The 24,778-nt window shown below is 56.8% G+C and overlaps 1 protein-coding gene across 9 annotated transcripts in view; it reads left to right on the top strand.

Moving 5' to 3' along the window:
* Positions 1-24,778, top strand: part of LOC140389529 (IgGFc-binding protein-like) — a 266,128-nt gene that overhangs the window by 173,607 nt on the left and 67,743 nt on the right. For all 9 annotated transcript variants that reach the window (XM_072473722.1, XM_072473723.1, XM_072473716.1 and 6 more), the window contains 2 exons: positions 12,680-12,807; positions 13,315-13,583. In XM_072473722.1, coding sequence (XP_072329823.1) covers positions 12,680-12,807; positions 13,315-13,583 — 397 coding nt within the window. The remainder of the gene's footprint in view (positions 1-12,679; positions 12,808-13,314; positions 13,584-24,778) is intronic.

Here is a 24,778-nt window from a genome sequence, read left to right as displayed (position 1 = left end):
CTGCTCGACAGCAGGCAGCGTAGTGGCCATCTTGCCACAGCGGAGGCATTGTCGGTTTCTTGCGGGACATTGCCGCTTTAAACGTGCGGCTCCACAGTTGCCGCAAGTCGTGATGTCATGGCGTTCGTTGCGCCACCGCGCATGCGCAGTTTGGTCTTTCGTCGAGCGCGCCTGCGCATCACGTCCCTCTGTGTCGACGTCGTTTTTGGCGCGCACAAACGCGGGAGGCCTCGAAAAGCACGCAAAATGGCCGCCCTCGTCCGGGCCACGGGCCGGGAGGAACTCGATCGCCTGGACCCGTTCGGCCTCGTAGGACGCCTGCCTCACCGATCCGGCCGCCTGAAATTGGGAGTAGCGGCTAGTCGCGTTTTCATGCAGGACAAAGACTTCGATTGCGGAGGCTAGGGTGAGGCCTTTTATTTTTAAGAGCTGCTGGCGTAGGGTGCCCGAGGTGACCCCAAAAACGATCTGGTCCTGAATCATGGAATCGGAGGTGGTGTCGTAACCGCAGGACTGCGCGAGGATATGGAGATGCGTAAGGAAGGATTGAAAGGGCTCATCCTTACCCTGCAGGCACTGCTGGAAGAGATACCTCTCGAAACTCTCGTTGAAGTGTTGGTCGAGTTTGAGAAGCACCGTCTTGTACTTGGTCTTGTCCTCAAATTCCGCGAACACCAGGAAGTCGTAGACATGGATGGCGTGTTGACCTGCCGTGGAGAGGAGGATGGCGATCTTTCTGGTGTCCGAAGCGCTATCCTTTTCGTTGGCTTCCAGGAAGAGCTGGAAGTGCTGTTTGAACAGCTTCCAATTAACGCCGAGGTTTCCAGCGACTTGTAGCGGCTGCGGTGTACTGACGGTGTCCATGGCGCAGGATGGCAGATTCCGGAGGATCCGTAGGTCGGTCCCACAGTTACTCCTGGTACTATGATGTGTTGGGTACTCTGCTACACAGACGAACCAACACGGTTGCGAATGTTACAACTCAGTTTTATTGCTGACATTTATTTACAGTGGTAAACTGATTACTGAGGTTCGATCATAACCCTAGAATCTGTGGACCTATTCCTAATACTATCTTGTAGTGGCACTCAGCACATGGTGGATGTCTGAGTGGCTTGCTATGAGCTCTGTGCCCTGAGCTGTCTCCTGCTGGACTTCTCAGGAAGTGTCGTGTTCCCTGTTTTGTACTGTGTATGCTCTTGCCTGTGATTGGCTGTGGTGTTGTGTGTGTGTTGATTGGTCCGTTGATCTGTCCATCAGTATGTATGTGCTATGATGTTTACCTGAATATCATGACAGATACCACTGTAATAGTCGCGGCACAGCTGTCATTCCCACCCTCCACCAGCGCAGATACACACACCTCGGTGGGAAATGTTAATGGTCAGGCTTCGCGGTGCACAATCTGATGAGCACCACACTGCTGCTGATGTACATCAGGTGGAACCAGTATGATGCCTCGATCACTTTCTTCCGCAATGCGGGCTGACCTCCAAACCCGAGGCCCATCTCTCCAGCATCCCCCCCGTCCCCGGGCACACTGCTTGCAGGTGATGGTGTGAGCGAGCACCCAGCAGACAGGCAAGGGTCAGACTATGGCATTGTCTGAGGAGCACTGGCGCTGAGCTCTCTGCAGGTTATCATCACCCCCCTTCTTTCGACAGTGACCTGCTGATGGGGCCAACACAGTTCCAACACCCTGGACTGATGCAATACATACCCTGGGAGGGTGGGAAATGGGGGTGGCAGGGTGGTTAAGGACTGATGACAAACCAGGCCACGCCCTATGAGAAGCGGGCAGTATGAGGGCCTCCCTGGCCCTCCGGGCTCGCCGCTGCCGCTTGTCCTGCAGCCTCCGGCTGGGCCTTAGGTTCCTCTCCGGCCTCGTCCTCCAGCCCTTGCTGGGCCGGCACCTCCCCATCATCCTCGTCCTTGTCCTCCTCCTCGGAGGTGGCCACATGTTCCTCATCACCAACCTCCAGTATGTCGCCCCGCTGCGAGGTTGTGGAGGGCACAGCAGACAACCACAAAGCGGGCGACTCTCTGGGCGGTGTACTGGAGTGCACACCAGAGCAGTCGAGGCACCAGAACCACATCTTGAGTCTGATGTACCGGTCAATCGCAGCTCATGTGGCTATATTGGCCTCGTTGTACCGGATCTCCACTTCGGTCACTGGCCTCCGTACTGGCATCATTAGCCAGGTCCTCAGTGGATACCCCTTATTCTTCCAAGAGCCAGCTGCCCATTCTGGGGTGTGCCTCAAAGAGGACAGGGTGGCGACTGCCCCAGGATGTAGCAGTTGTGCACACTCCCCGGGAAATTAGCACACACGTGTGGTGGTCGCACACGAGCTGAATGTTGAGAGGGTGGAACCCCTTTCGGTTACCCTAAGGCACCCCCAGATGGCCCAGCGAGCGCAGGGCAACATGCGTGGCATCTATTACCCCCTGGACCTGGGGCATCCCGGCGATGACGGAGAATCCTGCTGCCCAGTCATCTTGCTGAGCTTGGTTCATGTCAAAGACAATGTAGTTTTCGCCTGGGCATACAGAACATTCGGTTTTTAAAAAAAAAAATGTTTATTATGAATTTTCAACCATATAAACAAACCCCCCCCCCCGTAACAAAAAAGAAGAAAAAACTCGCATAGCAAGACATAAACATGGCAAATCAATATGATACAGAACTTTGTACATTGAATTCCTCCCGTACATATCAGTTTTCCGGATCGTTTATGTTTTTCTTGCTCGGATGCCCCCCCGAAGAACCCCCCTTCGATAGTCTAGGAACGGTTGCCACCGCCTGGAGAACCCCTGCACAGACCCTCTCAGGGCAAACTTTATCCTTTCCAACCTGAGAAACCCTGCCATATCATTTATCCAGGCTTCCACACTGGGGGGCTTCGCATCTTTCCACACTAACAAGATCCTTCGCCGGGCTACCAGGGACACAAAGGCCAGAATGCCGGCCTCTTTCGCCTCCTGCACTCCCGGCTCGTCCGCTGCTCCAAATAGTGCTAGCCCCCAGCTTGGCTTGACCTGGACTTTCACCACCTTAGATACTGTCCTCGCAACTCCCCTCCAGAACCCATCCAGTGCCGGGCATGACCAAAACATATGGACATGGTTCGCCGGGCTTCCTGAGCACCTCCTACATCTGTCCTCCATCCCAAAGAACCTACTCAGCCTCGCCCCCGTCATATGCGCTCTGTGAACAACCTTAAATTGTATCAGGCTACGCCTGGCACACGAGGAAGAGGAATTAACCCTACTTAGGGCATCAGCCCATAGACCCTCCTCAATCTCCTCCCCCAACTCCTCTTCCCATTTACCCTTCAGCTCCTCTACCAAAGCCTCCCCCTCTTCTTTCATCTCCTGGTATATCGCCGACACCTTGCCCTCTCCGACCCATACGCCCCAAATCACCCTGTCTTGAATCCCCTGTGCCGGGAGCAGCGGGAATTCCCTCACCTGCCGCCTCACAAACGCCCTCACTTGCATGTACCTGAAGGCGTTTCCCGGGGGTAGTCCAAACTTCTCCTCCAGCGCCCCTAAGCTCGCAAACGTCCCATCGATGAACAGGTCCCCCATTCTTCTAATCCCTGCCCGATGCCAGCTCTGAAACCCCCCGTCCATCCTTCCTGGGGCAAACCGATGGTTATCCCTGATCGGGGACCACAACGAGGCTCCCATCGCACCCCTGTGTCGTCTCCACTGGCCCCAGATCTTTAGCGTTGCCGCCACCACCAGACTCGTGGTGTACCTTATCGGCGAGAGCGGCAGCGGTGCCGTCACCAGCTCCCCCAGGCTCGTTCCTTTGCAGGACGCCATCTCCAACCTCTTCCATGCCGCCCCCTCTCCCTCCATCGCCCACTTACGGATCATCGCCACGTTGGCTGCCCAGTAGTAGCCACCCAGATTCAGCAACGCCAGCCCTCCTCTATCTGTACTACGCTCCAGGAACCCCATCCTTACCTTTGGGGTCTTGCTCGCCCACACAAATCCCGTAATGCTCCTGCCTACCCTCTTAAAAAAGCCCTTGGTAATCACAATTGGGAGGCATTGGAATACAAAAAGAAACCTCGGGAGGACCACCATTTTAATTGACTGTACCCTGCCCGCTAGCGAGAGTGGCAACATGTCCCACCTTTTAAAGTCCTCCTCCATCTGTTCCACCAGCCGCGTCAAATTAAGTTTGTGCAGTGCCCCCCAGCTCCTAGCTACCTGGATCCCCAAGTATCGAAAGCTTCTTTCCGCCCTCCTCAACGGTAGGTCGTCTATCCCTTTTCCCTGATCCCCCGGATGCACCACAAAGAGCTCACTCTTTCCCACATTGAGCTTAGAGCCCGAGAAGTCTCCAAACTCCCTCAGGATCTGCATGACCTCAACCATCCCCTCCACTGGATCCGTCACATACAGCAACAGGTCGTCTGCGTACAGCGACACTCTATGCTCCTCTCCCCCTCGGACCACCCCCCTCCATTTCCCCGACTCCCTTAACGCCATGGCCAAAGGTACAATTGCTAATGCAAACAGCAGGGGGGACAGGGGGCACCCCTGCCTCGTCCCTCGATACAGCCGGAAATACTCCGACCTCCGCCGGATCGTGACCACACTCGCCACCGGGGCTCTATACAGGAGCTTAACCCAACTAATAAACCCTCCCCCGAACCCAAACCTCCTCAACACTTCCCAGAGATACTCCCACTCTACTCGGTCAAAGGCCTTCTTCGCGTCCATAGCTGCCACTATCTCCGCCTCTCCCTCCACCGATGGCATCATAATCACATTCAGTAGCCTCCACACATTGGTATTTAGCTGCCTGCTCTTTACAAATCCCGTCTGCTCCTCGTGAATCACCCCCGGGACACAGTCCTCAATCCTCGTAGCTAACACTTTTGCCAGCAACTTAGCATCTACGTTGAGGAGCGAGATCGGCCTATACGACTCGCATTGCAGTGGGTCCTTATCCCGCTTCAGGATCAAAGAGATCGTCGCCTCCGACATTGTCGGGGGCAGGGTCTCCCCCCTCCCTTGCCTCATTGAAAGTCCTTACCAGCAACGGGGCTAACAGGTCTACATACTTTCTATAGAACTCCACCGGGAACCCATCTGGTCCCGGGGCCTTCCCTGCCTGCATGCTCCCCAGTCCTTTAACCAGCTCCTCCACCCCAATTGGCGCCCCCAAACCAGCCACCTCCTGCTCCTCCACCCTCGGGAACCTCAGCTGGTCCAAGAATCGTCGCATCCCCTCTTTTCCCCCTGGGGGCTGGGACCTATACAGCTCCTCGTAGAAGGCCTTGAATGCCTCATTCACTTTCACCGCACTCCGCACCATAGTTCCCCTTCCATCCTTGACTCCACCTATTTCCCTCTCTGCCATCCTCTTATGGAGCTGATGTGCCAGCATCCGGCTCGCCTTCTCCCATATTCATACATCGCCCCCTGTGCCTTCCTCCACTGTGCCTCTGCCTTCCCTGTGGTTAACAGGTCGAACTCCGTCTGGAGACTTCGCCTCTCCCTGAGTAGTCCCTCATCAGGGGCCTCTGCATATCTCCTGTCCACTCTTAAATCTCCCCCACTAACCTCTCCTTTTCCCTGCCCTCTCTCTTCTCCCTGTGAGCCTTGATGGAGATTAACTCTCCCCTAACCACCGCCTTCAGTGCCTCCCATACTACTCCCACCTGCACCTCCCCGTTGTCGTTGGCCTCCAGATACCTTTCGATGCACCCCCGCACCCTCCCGCACACTTCCTCGTCTGCCAACAGTCCCACATCCAACCGCCACAGCGGGTGTTGGTCCCTCTCCACCCCCAGCTCTAATTCCACTCAGTGCGGGGCGTGGTCCGAAATGGCTATGGCCAAATACTCCGTCCCCTCCACTTTCGAGATCAATGCCCTGCCCAGAACAAAAAAATCTATCCGGGAGTAGGCCTTGTGTACATGGGAGAAAAAAGAGAATTCTCTGGCCAAAGGCCTGGCAAATCTCCACGGATCTACTCCCCCCATCTGGTCCATAAACCCCCTGAGCACCTTGGCCGCAGCCGGCCTCTTTCCGGTCCTGGATCTGGAGCGATCCAGTGCTGGGTCCAACACCGTGTTGAAGTCCCCACCCATTATCTAACTTCCTACCTCCAAGTCCGGAATATGCCCCAACTTACGTTTCATGAATCCAGCGTCGTCCCAATTCGGGGCGTATACATTTACCAATACCACCCCCGTCCCCTGCAACCTACCACTCACTATCATGTATCGGCCTCCGTTGTCCACCACTATGTTCTTGGCCTCAAACGACACCCGCTTCCCCACCAGTATTGCCACCCCTCTATTCTTTGCATCCAGCCCCGAATGGAACACCTGTCCTACCCATCCCTTTCTTAACCTGACCTGATCTGCCACCTTCAGATGTGTCTCCTGAAGCATGACCACGTCTGCTTTCAGTCCCTTTAAGTGCGCGAGCACTCGGGCCCTCTTAACCGGCCCATTTAGGCCTCTCACATTCCACATGATCAGCCGGATTGGGGGGCTACCCATCCCCCCCCCCCGGGCCCACGTCTCCCGCACCCTCCAGTCCCCCAGACAGGGAACCCCCGCCCCGACCACCTCTTCCATTTTCAGTTCCCCCTCGGCCATTGCAGCAGCAACCCTATTATCCCCCCCCCTCCCCACCCCCCTCCCCGCTAGATCCAAATCTAGCTCTTTTGCTCCCCCCATAATACTTCCGTAAGTCAGCTGACTCCTGCTGACCCCGGCTTCCCCCGCCTTCCCGTTGACCCCCCCCCATGTGGGAATCCCTCCTCCTCCTTGCGCTCCTCCATCCCCCCCCCCCTCCCTAGCGCGGGAAAAAGCCTGCGCTTTCCTAAGCCAGCCCCGCCCCCTGTGGCGCAGCTCTTGTTGCGGCCTTATCCTAATTCCCCTATCCCCGAGTCTCACCTCCCTCCAGCACCGACGCCCACGTCCCCCCCTTCAAAAACTCTTCCCCCATCCCCATCCATCGTCCCACCCGTAAAACATTCTTTACCCATATTTACAACCCTGTATACAGTCAACATCTCCCCCACTACCACAGCCCCTCAGTTCGAGTCCAATTTTTCCGTTTGGATAAAGGTCCAAGCCTCTTCTGGCGTTTCGAAATAGTGGTGTCGGTCCTGGCACGTGACCCACAGTCGCGCTGGCTGCAGCATTCCGAATCTCACCCTTTTTTTATGCAGCACTGCCTTGGCCCGATTGAAGCCAGATCTCCTCTTTTCCACCTCCGCGCTCCTGTCCTGGTAGACTCGGATCACCGCATTCTCCCATCTACTGCTCCGCTCCCTCTTGGCCCATCTCAGGACACTCTCTCTGTCCGCGAAACGATGGAACCTCTCCACTATCGCACTTGGCGGCTCACCAGCCTTGGGTCTCCTCACCAGGACCCGGTGAGCCCCTTCTAGCTCCAGGGGGCTCAGCAAGGCCTCCGCACCCATCAGCGAATGGAGCATCGTGCTCACATACACCCCAGCATCAGCCCCCTCCACTCCTTCGGGGAGACCCAGAATCCGGAGATTCTTCCTCCGCGACCTGTTCTCCAGGACTTCGAATCTCTCTCGGCCCACCGCTTGTGCAGTGCCTCGTGCGCCTCCATCTTCACCGCCAGGCCTAAGATCTTGTCCGCGTTCTCATTAGTTTTTTCCTTCACCTCTCGGAGCTCTATCGCCTGGGCCTTCTGGGTCGCCTTCAGCCCCTCGATCGCCAACAGCATTGGCGCCAGCACCTCCTTTTTAAGCTCCTCCACTCAGCGCCTGAGAAACACCTGCTGGTCTGGCCCCCATGCTGCTCGCCCTCCACCATCTTGCTTTCTCCCCCTCGTTTCTGCCGCTGCTCCAAAGCCTTTTTTTGTGTCCCTCCACTTCTAGTCCCCTCCATACATGACGGAAGGGGGACCTTACTTCACCTTCCCACACGGGATTAAATCAAAAAAGTATGGTTGGGGCTCCTCCGGAGAGCCCAAAGGTCCGTTCTAGCGGGACCTGCCGAAATGTGCGGCTTAGCTCCGCATCGCCGCAACCGGAAGTCTCCCATACAGGACATTCGTGACCTGTCGGATGCACCTGTGGGCTGTGGCCTGTGAGATACCACATGTCCCTGCTTGAGCCCTGGAATGATCCCGAGGCTGCGGTGACCTTGACGACCACGGAAGCGGATGTCCTCTCCTCCATGTGGTTTCCAATCCACGAGGACATGGCACAGGCGTCACACTGTCTCCTTGTTGAGGCGGAGCCTCCTGCGGCACACGCTGTCCATCATTTGTTCGAATGACCAGCGGCACCTGCACACCCAGGGCCGTCGCGGGACTCCTCCTCTGGGTCCCTCCCTTGCCTGATGGGCGGACGGCTCCTCAGGGTGTCACGCGGGGTCCGGTACATGATCCACTGCCTCAAACATCTGCAGACGCTGCTGTAGCTTCCGGCGTCTGTCCTTATCGTCTAGCACCTGCACCACTAGAACAACTTCTGCATCCAATATCCCTGCCATAGTGTTCAATATCTGTAAGGAATTGGGCGAGGGTGTCAGACTGACAAACGGTGGTAGCTCCCATCCCAGGACCCTACCCCCCCACCCCCTCCCCACCCAGAATGTCCTGCCCACGCATACCCAGCCACAATGGACCCCCCTTACCCCACCCCAGACACTAAACCCCGGACACCCGCTCATAACGTCACCTGGATTGGGCGCTTGTCCCCTCTCCGTGGCACGCATCCACCCTCCGGCCGTGGACGTGTCCCCGGAGCAGGGTCCCATCCACTAGGTGTTTGGATCTCGGCTGCTGGGTGTATGGTGTTGCCTCCCGCAGTGTTCAGGCACAGTGTGCAGGCATCACAGTCTGATTGGGATGCTAGGCAATGGCTCCCACATGCAGTATCCTGTAAGTTTTAATAAGATCCCCCCTCATCCTTTTAAACTCCAACGAGTACAGACCCAGACGCCTCAACCATTCCTCATACAACAAGTTCTTCATCCCGGGGGTCATTCTTGTGAACCTCCTCTGGATCCTTTCCAAGGCCAGCACATCCTTTCTTAGATTACGGGGCCCAGAACTGCTCACAATACTCCAAATGGGGTCTGAACAGAGCCTTGTACGGCCTCAGATGTACATCCCTGGTCTTGTATTCTAGCTCTCTCGACATGAATGTTAACATTGCATTTGCCTTCGTAACTGCCGACTGAACCTGCACGTTAACCTTCAGAGAATCGTGAACAAGGACACCGAGGTCCCTTTGTGCTTCTGATTTCCATAGCATCTCCCCATTTAGAAAATAGTCTATGCCTCCATTTCTCCTTCCAAAGTGCGTAACCGCGCACTTTTTCACATTGTATTCCATCTGCCACTTCTTTGCCCACTCTCCTCGCCTGTCCAAGTCCTTCTGCAGCCCACCTGCTTCATCAATACTACCTGTCCCTCTACAGATCTTTGTATCATCTGCAAATTTAGCAGTTCCTTCTTCCTGATCATTAATGTACATTGTGAAAAGTTGTGGTCACAGGACAGACCCCTGAGGCACACCACTAGTCACCGGCTGCCATCCTGAAAAAGGCCCCTTTATCCCCACTCTCTGCCTTCTGCCAGTCAGCCAATCCTGTATTCATGCCAGGATCTTACCCTTAACACCATGGGCTCTTAACTTATTTAACAGTCTCCTATGCGGCATCTTGTCAAAGGCCTTCTGGAAATCTAAATACATCACATCCACTGGTTCTCCTTTGTCTAACTTCCTTGTTACTTCCTCAAATACTCTAACAGATTTGTCAGACATGACCTCCCTTTGACGAAGCCTTGCTGACTCAGTCCTATTTTATCATGCACTTCCAAGTACACTGAAATCTTACCAATGACCGAAGTCAGGCTAACCGGCCTATAATTTCCAGTCTTCTGCCTCCTTCCAATCTTGAACAGCGGTGTTACATTATGGCTATTCAATGCGAATCGCTTTTACAATGGGGGAGCTCTGCTCGCTTGAACTCCCTGTTGTTGTGAGAGATTGGGACGCCATTTTCAAATGGTGTCCCAATCTCCGAGGCCCACAACGGAAACCCAGACCTCCCCCACAGCCTGAACGCAACATGGGTCTCCTGCACCCTCCATCATCCACACAGGGCAACCCCAGCCCAATCGCACGTGCACCAAAAATACCAGCTTGGCACCTTGGCAATGTCACCCAGGCAGTGGCAGTGCCAGGCTGGCACCCAGGTAGCACTGCCAGACTGGCACCCAGGTGGCACTGCCTGGGTGTCCAGGTGGCAGTGCTCTGGTACCCAAGTGGCACCAGCAGTGCCAGGGCACCAGCCTGTCCAAAAAGCATGCAGCTGAGGGCGTCCGATCCCCATGGAAACCCCCAGAGTGCCATTCTGTCTGCTTCCCATTTGTAGGGACCAGTACCAAACGGCGCTAGTGTGAGGTCCCCGACGCAAAGGGATTGAACCCCAAAGCCTCAGGTATCTCGTGAATTTGCACAGTAGAGTGAGGCTTACTGCCTCGCTCCAATATGCAGATTTGTTGAAAAGTGATCCCGCCTATTGTGGATGGGATTTGCCTTGCAATGTCTCACGAGATTGCATTGAATCTCACGAGGCGCTACGAGCGGGTAGATCCCGGGAGCTAGGTCTCCAGGCTTTCACCGGCCACACTGTGCCGGTGGCGAGCTAATATTCCGGCGCAGTGTGGCTGGAGCATCATGCCTTTAGTCACTTTTTTGGGCCATGGGGAGTTTCTCACTGGTTTAGCCCACACTTAAAAATTTTTTTAGCACTGGGGAGCTGAACTCAGAGATCGGGCCGCCATTTTGTAAGGGTGCCCCGATTTCTACGTTAGCTTCTGGGTGCCTCACACCCCCACCCATGGGCAATTCCACCCCCCACATAGATGGGCACTACCCCACACCCCCCAAGTGAGGACTCTCCATAATGGGGTCCATGGGGATCACCCTTCTCAGGCCATCCTAAACCCCTTTACAGCACCCCATCCCTTCTCCCTTCCAGGACTCCTCCCATCACCCCTCCAACCCCCCAGAGGCCGCCACTTAGCTGCCCTGTACACCCCCACTCTTCAAACCTCCAACCTCCTTTCATGGGCATGGCCCCCCTCCCCCCCTGACCCTTCACACTGCCACCCTAACCCCCAGGCAGTGCTCTGGGCAGTGCCAAGGTACCTGTGTTCCTTGAGTAGGGCGAGACCTCGATTCTGCACTTACCTTGGCCACCCAGGGCTCTCCGATAGCCCAAGAGACCCCGCCCCGGGTGCCGTTCCGCCTGGTCCATGTTTATGTGGACCAGTGCTGAACGGCGCCGGGCTGCGGTCTCGCTGGGGAGGCCGGTGAATCCCGCATTGACGGTGGATACCGGGTAAGCTCACCTAAGCCAGTTTAAAACTGGCTTTGGAGTGCGCCGTTTGGTCCCTTGTGGGCGTGTTTCAGATTCCGACACCTCGCGGGACTTGGGCAGCACGGTAGCATGGTGGTTAGCACAGTTGTTCACAGCTCCAGGGTTCCAGGTTCGATTCCCAGCTTGGGTCACTGTCTGTGCGGAGTCGGCATGTTCTCCTCATGTGTGCGTGGGTTTCCTCCGGGTGCTCCGGTTTCCTCCCACAGTCCAAAGATGTGCAGGTTAGGTGGATTGGCCATGATAAATTGCCCTTAGTGTCCAAAATTGTCCTTAGTGTTGGGTGGGGTTACTGGGTTATGGGGATAGGGTGGAGGTGTGGGCTTGGGTGGAGTGCTCTTTCAAAGAGCCGGTGCAAACTCGATGGGCCGAATGGCCTCCTTCTGCACTGTAAATTCTATGATTCTATGAATCCCGCGAGGCATGAAGACTGTCGGGAGAGGGCTTTCCCAGCATTCACCAGCCACACCTCAAGGGAAAGTGCAACCCATCTAAAGGTTTGCACCCATATGTTATGATAATTTGTGTCTGGCTTCCAATCTGGAATCTTCCCATCCAGTGAAAACACCAACTGGGACCCTAATAATGAGATGTGGACATCGTGGCTCAGCCAGCATTTATTGCCTGCCCCTAATTTCCCTGGAAAAGATGGTGATGAGCTGCCTTTTTAAGCAGCTGCAGACCATGTGGTGTAGGCACACCCACAGTGCTGTTAGGAAAGGCGTTCCAGGATTTTGATTGAACCACAGTAAAGAAATGGCGATATATTTCCGAGTCTGGATGGTGAGTGGCTCAGGGAGGAACTTCAGGGTGGTGGTGGTGGTTTCATGTCTGCCTTTGTCCTTCTAGATGGTAGTGGTCCTGGGTTTGGAACATGCTGTCTAAGGAGCCTTGGTGAGTTCATGCAGTGCACCTTGGAGCTGGTCCACACTGCTGACACTGTTTTTCGGTGGTGGAGAGAGTGAATGTTTGTGGAAGGCGTGCCAATGAAGCAGGATGCTATGTCGTGGATGGTGTCTAGCTTCTTGAGTGTTGTTGGAGTGTTGTTGCACTGCTGAATATTGGTCTCTGCAGCCATTTTCCCAGCATCCAGGATCCAACCGTTTCTCAACATATCAAAGTGGAAGATTTGCCTAATCTTCCTAATATCCGTTTATTGTTGAGACAAGAATTTTTCTTCGATTTTAATTGTTACAGTATGCCCTTATCCGATGTCATCTCTTACTTATTAGCACTTTTGGGAATCCATCTCTCTATTACTGCAGGTGTGTGGCATGTGTGGTAATTACAACGGCCAAAAAGCTGATGAGTTCCAAATACCTGATGGAATCATTGCACCCAGTGTGGCCCACTTTGGAAACAGTTGGAAATCAGAGGAATACAGCAATGCAGGGTACGATTTAACCATTTATGTATCCCAGAGATACACAAAAGTACCTTTTCTTCATTCATTACACATAGTAAATAAAACTGGAAGGGGACGCAAGTAATTAACATCATCCTGGAAACAAGAGTAAGTATATACCAAATTCGGGGTGTACGATGGCGGAGGAAAGGAGGTCCTCCTTCAGAGAGGACGGCCATTTGAGGCCCCCCCCCCCCGGTGCAGGAACCCCCCTCACCCTCCCCCACAGGCCGCCCCCCCAGCATTCCCGCGCTGCTCCCGCCGGCGATTCTCCCAGCGGCCAGCTGTGATTGTTGCCGCGCCGGTTTTGGGGGGGGTGGGAGAATCGCGTGCGGGCGTCGGGGCGGCGTGGCGGGACAAGCGCGGCGCCCCAGCAATTCTCCCACCCGGCGTGGGGCGGGGAGAATTCCGCCCATGCTTTTCAGAGCAGGTATTTAAATAAAAGGGTTAGAATATTTGAAGTATAATAAAATCTGTGCTGTCTGTTTTTACTAGCTGTCAACCGGACAACAGAAAACAAATGGACTCTCTTTACACTCCAGGAGAGAAAATGATCATTGATTCCCAGTGCCAGGAACTGCTATCAGATAAATACAAATCTTGTCATCACTTTGTTAACCCAGATTTTTTCATCAAGAACTGTATGCAGGACATGACCAAGTATAATGGCATGCTTCCAACACTCTGTGAGAACATCCAAAATTATGTTGATGCTTGTAAGGAAGAGGCAGTACAAATTACCTGGAGGAACAGTACATTCTGCCGTAAGTTGATTATTATATGTTATTATGATTATATTATGTTAATTGTTATTTGCAGGAGAGAGATGAAAGTTAAATAACTCACATACACATTATATTCAAATACACCGTAGGAAGGATAGTTTGGCCTTGGGGGGAGTGCAACGTAGGCTTACAAGAATCATACCTGGACTTCGGGGGTTAAAGTATGTGGAGAGATTATACAAATTAGGCACTTGGTCGATGCGTTGCCTGATCAACTGCGGCTGGCTTTTAAAAATGCCGGCTGCGACGCACTTTTGAGATTGCCGGCCTTCCCGCGCATGCATGCCGGATCAAGCAGTGCACAGGCCCGGAGCCCAGCGGGGTGGACCGCCTCCTCCTGACGTCAGCCCACTGTCCAGGGCCAGTTTTTCTTTAGCAAACAACGGAGTCCTCCCACTAGAAGCGGCGGCAGAGACAAGTCACGTGCCCCATACGCTGACGTCACGCGTTCTGGGAGCGAGAGAGATTCCTCCATTTTGCAGCTGCCACCTGTGCTGGTGTGAACTCCTGGACCTCTAGTGAACAAGCATGAAGAAGAAGCTGAAAACAGGAACAAAGCAGCATAAAGATGATTACTTGAGGTACGGGTTATTAATTGTGCCAATGCAAATCTGGGGCGAAATTCGCCTGAAAGGACGCGATGTCCGCCGACTGGCACCCAAAACGGCGCCAATCTGACGGGCATTGCGCCGCCCCAAAGGTGCGGAATGCTCCGCATCTTTGGGGGCCGAGCCCCAACATTGAGGGGCTAGGCCGGCGCCGGAGGAATTTCCACCCCGCCAGCTGGCGGAAACGGCCTTTGTTGCCCCGCCAGCTGGCGCGGAAATGACATCTCCGGGCGGCGCATGCGCGGGAGCGTCAGCGGCCGCTGAAAGTTTCCCACGCATGCGCAGTGGAGGGAGTCTCTTCCGCCTCCGCCATGGTGGAGACCGTGGCGGAGGCGGAAGGGAAAGAGTGCCCCCACGGCACAGGCCCGCCCGCGAATCGGTGGGCCCCGATCGCGGGCCAGGCCACCGTGGGGGCACCCCCCGGGGTCAGATCGCCCCCCCCAGGACCCCGGAGCCCGCCCACGCCGCCTTGTCCCGCCGTTCAAAAGGTGGTTTAATCCACGCCGGCGGGACAGGCAATTTCTGGGCGGAACTTCGGCCCATCCGGGCCAGAGAATCCAGCGGGGGGCCCGCCAACCGGCGCGGCCCGATCCCGCCCCCGCCGAATATCCGGTACCGGAGACTTTGGCAACCGGCAGGGGCGGTATTCACGGCAGCCCCCGGCGATTCTCCAACCCGGCGGGGGGGGTCGGAGAATGACGCCCCAGGATTCAAAGTTCATGGGCGAAATTCTCCGTTATCGGCGGAAAAAACGGCGCAAATCCGACTTGCGTCACATCGGAAAAATGGGTCGAAAGTCTCCGGCCCGAAATGGGCTAGCAGCGACGTAACGGGATCCGCGCTTGCGCAGTGGTTCACGCCGTGCAGCGTCATACGCGTCGCACGGCGTCACGGCTCATAAGGCCGCGCTGCTCCCTCCTCCACCCGACCGGAACACCCGACCGGAACACCCGACTGGATGGCTGGCCGCCGCTCAGCCCCGAGGTTCGAGTCACGGGATGTGGAGGCGCTCCTGGACGCGGTGGAGCAGATGAGGGACGCCCTGTATCCCGGGTACGGCCGCAGAGTTGCCCCACGCCACAGCCGGCGTCTGTGGAGGGAAGTGGCAGAGGCCGTCACCGCTGCGGCCCTGACACCACGGACAGGCACCCAGTGCCACAAGAAGGTGAACAACCTCGTCAGAGCAGGCAGGGTGAGCCTCCCCATATCCCCCCTCCCCCATATCCCCCCCTCCCCCATATTCCCCCCTCCCCATATCCCCCCTCCCCCATATCCCCCTCCCCATATACCACCTCCCCCATATCCCCCCTCCCCATATCCCCCCTCCCCATATCCCCCCTCCCCCATATCCCACCTCCCCCATATCCCCCTCCCCCATATCCCCCCTCCCCATATCCCACCTCCCCCATATCCCCCCTCCCCCATATCCCCACTTCCCCCATATCCCCCCTCCTCCATATCCCCCCTCCCCCATATCCCCCTCCCCCATATCCCCCTCCCTCATATCCCCCCTACCCCATATCCCCCTCCCCATATCCCCCCTCCCCCATATCGCCCCTTCCCCATATCCCCCCTCCCCCATATCCCCCCTCCCCCATATCCCCCCCCCCCATATCCCCCTCCCCCATATCCCCCCTTCCCCCATATCCCCCCTCCCCCATATCCCCCCTCCCCATATCCCCCCTCCCCCATATCGCCCCTTCCCCCATATCCCCCCTCCCCCATATGCCCCCTCCCCATATCCCCCCTCCCCATATCCCCCCTCCCCCATATCCCCCGCTCCCCCATATCCCCCCTCCCCCATATCCCCCTCCCCCATATCCCCCCTTCCCCATATCCCCCCTCCCCCATATTCCCCCCTCCCCATATCCCCCCTCCCCCATATCCCCCTCCCCATATCCCCCCTCCCCCATATCCCCCTCCCCATATCCCCCCTCCCCCATATCCCCCCTCCATATCCCCCCTCCCCCATATCCCACCTCCCCATATCCCCCCTCCCCCATATCCCCCCTCCCCCATATCCCCCTCCCCCATATCCCACCTCCCCATATCCCCCCTCCCCCATATCCCCCCTCCCCCATATCCCCCTCCCCCATATCCCACCTCCCCCATATCCCCCCTTCCCCCATATCCCCCCTCCCCCATATCCCCCCTCCCCATATCCCCCCTCCCCCATATCCCCCCTTCGCCATATCCCCCCTTCCCCCCTCCTCCATATCCCCCCTCCCCCATATCCCCCTCCCCCATATCCCCCCCCCCATATCCCCCCCCACAGGATAAGCGCGCACACAACAATAGGGAGCATGTGAGGAGGAGGAGGCCCCGCTGATGAGAGGCCACTAACCGAACACAAGGAAAGGGCCCTGGAACTGGCTGGCGGACCTGACGACCAGGAGGTTGCTGATGCAGAGGTCGGGGGCGTAGTAGCAAGTGAGCCACCGACAGCCCGTCCCCATATCCCCCCTCCCCTATATCCCCCTCCCCCATATCACCTGACCACTGCCTGATGTCTAACCATGCATGCTTCATTGTGTATCGCAGGACCAAACGTCCAGGCACCCATCCCCGCAGATGCAGACCGCCCGCAGGATGCCCCTCGGAGGCCACGGGAGACGGAGAGACATGGACCCTCCAGCATGCGACGCCCGCAGGATGCCCCTCACACACCACGGGAGACGGAGAGACACGGACCCTCCAGCATGCGACGCCCGCAGGATGCCCCTCGGAGGCCACGGGAGACGGAGAGACCCGGACCCTCCAGCATGCGACGCCCGCAGGATGCCCCTCGCACACCACGGGAGACGGAGAGACCTGGAGCAACAGGGAGACGACACCCCCGTCACGTGCGGGAGCGACCACCCAGCGACGAGGGGGGCAGCCACAGGCCCCCGTCACATCCGAGCCAGGACACCACTACCCAGGACACCACTACCCAGGACACCACTACCCAGGACACCACGACCCGGGACACCACTACCCGGGACAGCACTGCCCAGGACACCCCTACCCAGGACACCACTACCCAGGAAGACGAAATACCGGACAGTGACTCAGAGTGGATGGGTGGAGACGAACCCCCACCCCAAAGTGCCATGGAGTCAGAGTGGGACGAAGAGCACGACACAACGCCACTGCTGTCACCAACACCCTCCACCATCGCAGAAACACTCACCTCGGTTGGGCACTTTAGTGATGAGGCGTCTGGTACACTCACTGGTGTGCACAACGCAGCCGTCCCGGTACAGCAGGTGGAGGTAGGAGCAGCAGAGGGGCCGGGCGGTTGGAGGGCAGCCCAGCCCAAGCGAACATCTGCCGCCCAGATGGATCCCGGGTTCCTGGAGTTACCACACCCACACATAGATCCGATGCAACCACCGACCCGGAGATGAGCGAAGAGGGCGACGGGCGGCTTGCGGCGGCTGCAGTCGCAGGTGGAGGAGTCCACCCGCGTCCAGGAGCTGGGAGTGGTGCCGGTCATGCGTGCCACCCAGGCTTACACCGCACGGGTGGCATCCGCGGTGGAGGCAATGGGTGCGACGGTGTCAGACATGGGGAACGGTTTGCGAGGCCTGGGGCTTTCCGTGCAGGCGGCGTCTGTGGCCCAGGACATGGCTGCCCTCTCACAGGAGGCCATGAGCCAGTGCCAGCGCCAGATGGCAGAGGCGCTCAACGCCATAGCCCAGTCTCTGCAGGCCATGGCCCAGTCTCAGCAGGCCTTGGCCCAGTCTCTGCAGGCCATCGCTGAGGGCATCGGCGCCAGTGGCCATGTGCGAGCCGGCGTCGCACTGTCACAGACATGGTTTGCCAACCCCCTGGGCTCCATGGCTGCAAACCTGCAGACCCCTGTCGATACCAGCACGGGCCTCCAGGACTGGCAGCGCCAGATGTCGGGGGGGCGTCGGATGGCCAGTCCGTTCGCATCCCCCACCCATGTAGAGGCCTGGGGGCCATCGGGCACCCCGAGGGAGGAGGAGGTGGTGTGGTCCGTCCCGGCTCCCTCTGTAGGGGAGGTCCCAATACACCGCGACACCTCGGACTCCCCCCCCCTTCCGTCCCAGGTGCATCGGGTGGGCAACGGGCAGGACAGGCTGGCAGCTCGCCATCCCAGTCGCCCGGGCCGCAGCCTGGCCCATCTAGGCCAGGACGCCCCAGGAAACGGCCGCCAAAGGGATCCAGTGTCAGAGGGCAGGAATCACAGGAGTCCACCTCCAGTTCTGCTGTACCGTCTGGGGAACCACCTAGATGTAGTCAAAGGGCCCGTAAGGCCAAACAATTAGACACTGAGTAAGTTGGCACGGGTGCAGGGCACAGATGAGTTTTAGGGGCTAGGGCACGTGCATGAACTCCTTTGGTTATTAAAGTCAATGTTACACCGACAGAAGCTGCCTTTGTGCTCTGTCCAAAGCGTGCGGGGGTGTCATGTACGTTGAGCGCAAGTGTGTGTATGAGGGGTGGTCTTACCTCAGCCCCAGGTGAGTCTGCCCCCTTCCCCCTGGGCCGCCATCAACATCCCCCGGGCAGAGGACGGGACCGTGCGCTGCAGTGTCACAGCCGCATGCAGGGATGGTCCGGGTGGATGGTGGTACTGTGGCCATGGGTCAGACATAGTCCAACGATGTGGAGCCAGGAGCTCACCGCAGGGCGGGTTGTCATCATCCTCCATGGCCTGCAATAGACATGCGTCCACCCGCAACTGTGTGAGCCCGGCCCGTTGTGCCGCAGGTGGATCGGCAACGGTGGTGTGCATGCGGGTGGGGTGGGTGGGGTTGGGGAGGGGGGTGAGGGTGCTGGGTGGGTGGATGGGTGGGGGGTGTGGGTGGTCGGCTGTTGCCATGGTGTGCGGTCTGTGGCCATACTACCCGATTCCCACGCCCATCTAGTCAGTGAAGCGGGCGGCTATCAGTCTGTCCCGTGCCCGCTGGGCTAGCCGGTAACGGTGGACAGCCACCCGCCTGTGTCTACCCCGTCTGCCCTGACCATTACCCCTATCCCCCTCATCTGGGGAGGACTGCGCCTCTTCCTGCTGCTCCTCCACTCCGCCCTCCTCTGCCTGCGGCACATCGCCCCTCTGCTGGGCTATGTTGTGCAGGACGCAGCACACCACAATGATGCGACCGACCCTATCTGACCGATACTGGAGGGCGCCCCCAGAGAGGTCCAGGCACCTGAAACGCATCTTCAGCACGCCAAAGCACCTCTCTATCACTCCCCTTGTCGCTACATGGGCATCATTGTAGCGGTTCTCCGCCTCATTGCGTGGCCTCCGTATAGGCGTCATCAGCCACGATCGCAATGGGTAGCCCCTGTCGCCCAGCAACCAGCCCCTCAGCCGGGGATGGCGTCCCTCGTACATGCCGGGGATGGATGACCGCGACAACACGTTTGAGTCGTGTACACTGCCTGGGTAACGGGCGCAGACGTGCAGGATCATCATGCGGTGGTCGCAGACCACCTGTATGTTCATCGAATAGGTCCCCTTCCTATTGGTGAACACGGCCCTGTTATCTGCAGGTGGCCGCACGGCGACGTGCATTCCATCGATCGCGCCCTGGACCATGGGGAACCCGGCCACGGCAGAGAAGCCCACGGCCCGGGCATCTTGGCTGGTCCGGTCCACGGGGAAGCGGATGTAGCGGTGCGCCATGGCATATAGGGCATCTGTCACTGCCCGGATGCACCGATGTCTGCGATATGCCGGACAGGTCCCCACTCGGTGCCTGGAATGACCCCGTTGCATAAAAGTTCAGGGCCACAGTAACCTTGACGGACACGGGGAGAGGGTGTCCCCCGCCAGTGCCACGCGGTGACAGGTGTGCCAGCAGGTGGCAGATGTGTACCACGGTTTCCCGCCTCATCCGGCGTCTCCTCCTGCATTCCTGGTCCGTGAGGTCCTGGTATGACTGCCGGGGCCGGTACACACGGGGCGCCCTCGGGTGCCTCCGTTGCCGTGGGGCCGCGACGTCCTCCTCCCCCTCCTCGTCCTGTCGGTCAGGTGTCCCTCCAGCCTGGGCGGCTGCCGCCTGTCCCTCTGCGGCAGCCTGCGCCGCCTCTCTGGCACGCTCCTCCTCCTCCTCATCCAGGGCAACATAGACATGAGCGGCTGCCGCCACGGCGGCCAACATCGCTGGATGATCGGAAAACATGATGGCCTGGTGGGGGGGAGGGGAACGACGACATGTCATCATTGCCCATATCCCCTCCTCCCCCCAGCCAGGTGGCATGGACCGCATGGGTCCAACTGTTGGAGGCTGGCACCTGGCCAGGTGGACCAACTCACTTGCCCTCGCATCCCCCTCCCTGGCACGGACCCCCCCCCCCAACCTCCACCCCGGCATGGACCCCAACCTCCACCCCGGCACGGACCCCCCATCCCCCTCCCCGACACGGACCTCCCCCAACCTCCACCCCGGCACGGACCCCCCCCCCCCCCCCAACCTCCACCCCGGCACGGACCCCCCATCCCCCTCCCCGGCACGGACCCCCCCCCCCAACCTCCACCCCGGCATGGACCCCCCCCCAACCTCCACCCCGGCACGGACCCCCCCCAACCTCCACCCCGGCACGGACCCCCCCCCAACCTCCACCCCGGCACGGACCCCCCATCCCCCTCCCCGGCACGGACCCCCCCCCCCCAACCTCCACCCCGGCACGGACCTCCCCCCCCCCAACCTCCACCCCGGCACGGACCCCCCATCCCCCTCCCCGGCACGGACCCCCCCCAACCTCCACCCCGGCACAGACACATCCCCCTCCCCGGCACGGACCCCCCCCCAACCTCCACCCCGGCACGGATCCCCCATCCCCCTCCCCGGCACGGACCCCCCCCCCCAACCTCCACCCCGGCACCGACCTCCCCCCCCCAACCTCCACCCCGGCACAGACCCCCCATCCCCCTCCCCGGCACGGACCCCCCCCAACCTCCACCCCGGCACGGACCCCCCCCCCCATCCCCCTCCCCGGCACGGACCCCCTCCCGGCACTCCCCCGGAGCCCAGCCCACTCTAACCACCCCCCCCCCGCCGCCGCACACACACACACACAACCCGAGACACACCTCTCCTCACGCATTCAGAATCCGGCCACGCCATCGCCTGCCCAGAGCCAACCCCCCAGGCCGTCACTCACCTCCACGCTGGACGGCGTGAACCTGGAGCACAGGGTCACGCCGATGAAAAGGAGGTTTAATTTATGTCGACGTGAACGGTCATCACGTCGACGGGACTTCTGCCCATTCGGCAGGCCAAAAATCGGCTGCCTTGCGCAGACCCGTGACATTCTACGACGGCAGCGGCGACATTAACGCCCCGCCGAATTTTCTCCCTTCGGAGACTTCGGCAACCGGCGGGGGCGGGATTCATGGCGGCCAACGGCCATTCTCCGACCCTCTGGGGGGTCGGAGAATGACGCCCCATGTGTGTTATATACAGAGAAGCACTAGCAAATGAAAGTTTCAAACCATAAAAGTTCAAAGACATTTGAAGACTAACCATGGCGCGTTTGAGGGCAAACCTCTTTACTTTTTTCAACGGCGCAATGAGATCTTACATCATCAGCTAAAGAACAAAGAACAATAGAGGAACAGGCCCTTCGGCCCTCCAACCCTGCACTGGTCATGATACCAACTTTTGCCAAAACTCTCAGCACTTCCTTGTGCCATATCCCTCTATACCCATCTTATCCACGTGTTTGTCAAGATGCCAATAAAAGGGTTAGAATATTTGAAGTATAATAAAATCTGTGCTGTCTGTTTTTACTAGCTGTCAACCGGACAACTGGTGTGTCCAGGAAGCTTTTCTAACACAGTATGTAGATTGTCCGACCAGAGGAGGGGCAATATTGGATTTAGTACTTGGTAATGAACCAGGGCAAGTGATAGATTTGTTAGTGGGGGAGCATTTTGGAGAATGTGACCACAATTCTGTGACTTTCACTTTAGTAATGGAGAGGGATAGGTACGTGCAACAGGGCAAGGTTTACAATTGGGGGAAGGGTAAATACGATGTTGTCAGACAAGAATTGAAGTGCATAAGTTGGGAAAATAGGCTGGCAGGGAAGGACACAAGTAAAATGTGGAACTTGTTTAAGGAACAGGTGCTACGTGTCCTTGATATGTATGTCCCTGTCAGGCAGGGAAGAGATGGTCGAGTGAGGGAACCATGGTTGACAAGAGAGGTTGAATGTCTTGTTAAGAGGACAAAGGAGACTTATGTAAGGCTGAGGAAACAAGGTTCAGACAGGGCATTGGAGGGATACAAGATAGCCAGGAGGGAACTGAAGAAAGGGATTAGGAGAGCTAAAAGAGGGCATGAACAATCTTTGGCGGGTAGGATCAAGGAAAACCCCAAGGCCTTTTACACATATGTGAGAAATATGAGAATGACTAGAGCGAGGGTAGGTCCGATCAAGGACAGTAGCGGGAGATTGTGCATTGAGTCTGAACAGATGGGAGAGGTCTTGAACGAGTACTTTTCTTCTGTATTTACAAATGAGAGGGGCGATATTGTTGGAGAGGACAGTGTGAAACAGATTGGTAAGCTCGAGGAAATACTTGTTAGGAAGGAAGATGTGTTGGGCATTTTGAAAAACTTGAAGATAGACAAGTCCCCCAGGCCTGACGGGATATATCCAAGGATTCTATGGGAAGCAAGAGGTGAAATTGCAGAGCCGTTGGCAATGATCTTTTCGTCCTCACTGTCAACAGGGGTGGTACCAGGGGATTGGAGAGAGGTGAATGTCGTGCCCCTGTTCAAAAAAGGGACTAGGGATAACCCTGAGAATTACAGGCCAGTTAGTCTTACTTCGGTGGTCGGCAAAGTAATGGAAAGGGTACTGAAGGATAGGATTTCTGAGCATCTGGAAAGACACTGCTTGATTAGGGATAGTCAGCACGGATTTGTGAGGGGTAGGTCTTGCCTTACGAGTCTTATTAAATTCTTTGAGGAGGTGACCAAACATGTGGATGAAGGTAAAGCAATGGATGTAGTGTACATGGATTTTAGTAAGGCATTTGATAAGGTTCCCCATGGTAGGCTTCTGCAGAAAGTAAGGAGGCATGGGATAGTGGGAAATTTGGCCAGTTGGATAACGAACTGGCTAACCGATAGAAGTCAGAGAGTGGTGGTGGATGGCAAATATTCAGCCTGGATCCCAGTTACCAGTGGCGAACCGCAGGGATCAGTTCTGGGTCCTCTGCTGTTTGTGATTTTCATTAATGACTTGGATGAGGGAGTTGAAGGGTGGGTCAGTAAATTTGCAGATGATACGAAGATTGGTGGAGTTGTGGATAGTAAGGAGGGCTGTTGTTGGCTGCAAAGAGACATAGATAGGATGCAGAGCTTGGCTGAGAAGTGGCAGATGGAGTTTAACCCTGAAAAGTGTGAGGTTGTCCATTTTGGAAGGACAAATATGAATGTGGAATACAGGGTTAACGGTAGAGTTCTTAGCAATGTGGAGGAGCAGAGAGATCTTGGGGTCTATGTTCATACATCTTTGAAAGTTGCCACTCAAGTGGATAGAGCTGTGAAGAAGGCCTATGGTGTGCTCACGTTTATTCACAGAGGGATTGAATTTAAGAGCCGTGAGGTGATGATGCAGCTGTACAAAACTTTGGTAAAGCCACATTTGTAAGTTCTGGTCGCCTCATTTTAGGAAGGATGTGGAAGCTTTGGAAAAGGTGCAAAGAAGATTTACCAGGATGTTGCCTGGAATGGAGAGTTGGTCTTACGAGGAAAGGTTGAGAATGCTAGGCCTTTTCTCATTAGAACGGAGAAGGATGAGGGGTGACTTGATAGAGGTTTATAAGATGATCAGGGGAATAGATAGAGTAGACAGTCAGAGACTTTTTCCCCGGGTGGAACAAACCATTACAAGGGGACATAAATTTAAGGTGAAAGATGGAAGATAAGGAGGGATATCAGAGGTAGGTTCTTTACCCAGAGAGTAGTGGGGGCATGGAATGCACTGCCTGTGGAAGTAGTTGAGTCGGAAACATTAGGGACCTTCAAGCAGCTATTGGATAGGTACATGGATTATGGTAAAATTATATAGTGTAGATTTATTTGTTCTTAAGAGCAGCACGGTAGCATTGTGGATAGCACAATTACTTCACAGCTCCAGGGTCCCAGGTTCGATTCCGGCTTGGGTCACTGTCTGTGCGGAGTCTGCACGTCCTCCCCGTGTCTGCGTGGGTTTCCTCCGGGTGCTCTGGTTTCCTCCCACAGTCCAAAGATGTGCAGGTTAGGTGAATTGGCCAATGATAAATTGCCCTTAATGTCCAAAATTGCCCTTGGTGTTGGGTGGAGGTGTTGAGTTTGGGTAGGGTGCTCTTTCCAAGAGCCGGTGCAGACTCAAAGGGCCGAATGGCCTCCTTCTGCACTGTAAATTCAATGATAATCTATGATGAATCTAGGACAAAAGTTCGGCACAACATCGTGGGCCGAAGGGCCTGTTCTGTGCTGTATTTTCTATGTTCTATGTTCTATGCCTTTTGAACGCCGTTAATGTACCTGTTTCCACAGCCTCCCATGGCAACGCGTTCCAGGCACTCACTACCCTCTGCGTTAAAAA

This window comes from Scyliorhinus torazame, chromosome 14 (assembly GCF_047496885.1).
Source record: "Scyliorhinus torazame isolate Kashiwa2021f chromosome 14, sScyTor2.1, whole genome shotgun sequence".
Lineage (NCBI taxonomy): Eukaryota > Metazoa > Chordata > Chondrichthyes > Carcharhiniformes > Scyliorhinidae > Scyliorhinus > Scyliorhinus torazame.
Note: the sequence above shows the minus strand (reverse complement) of the source record. Positions and strands in the feature narration are given on the sequence as shown.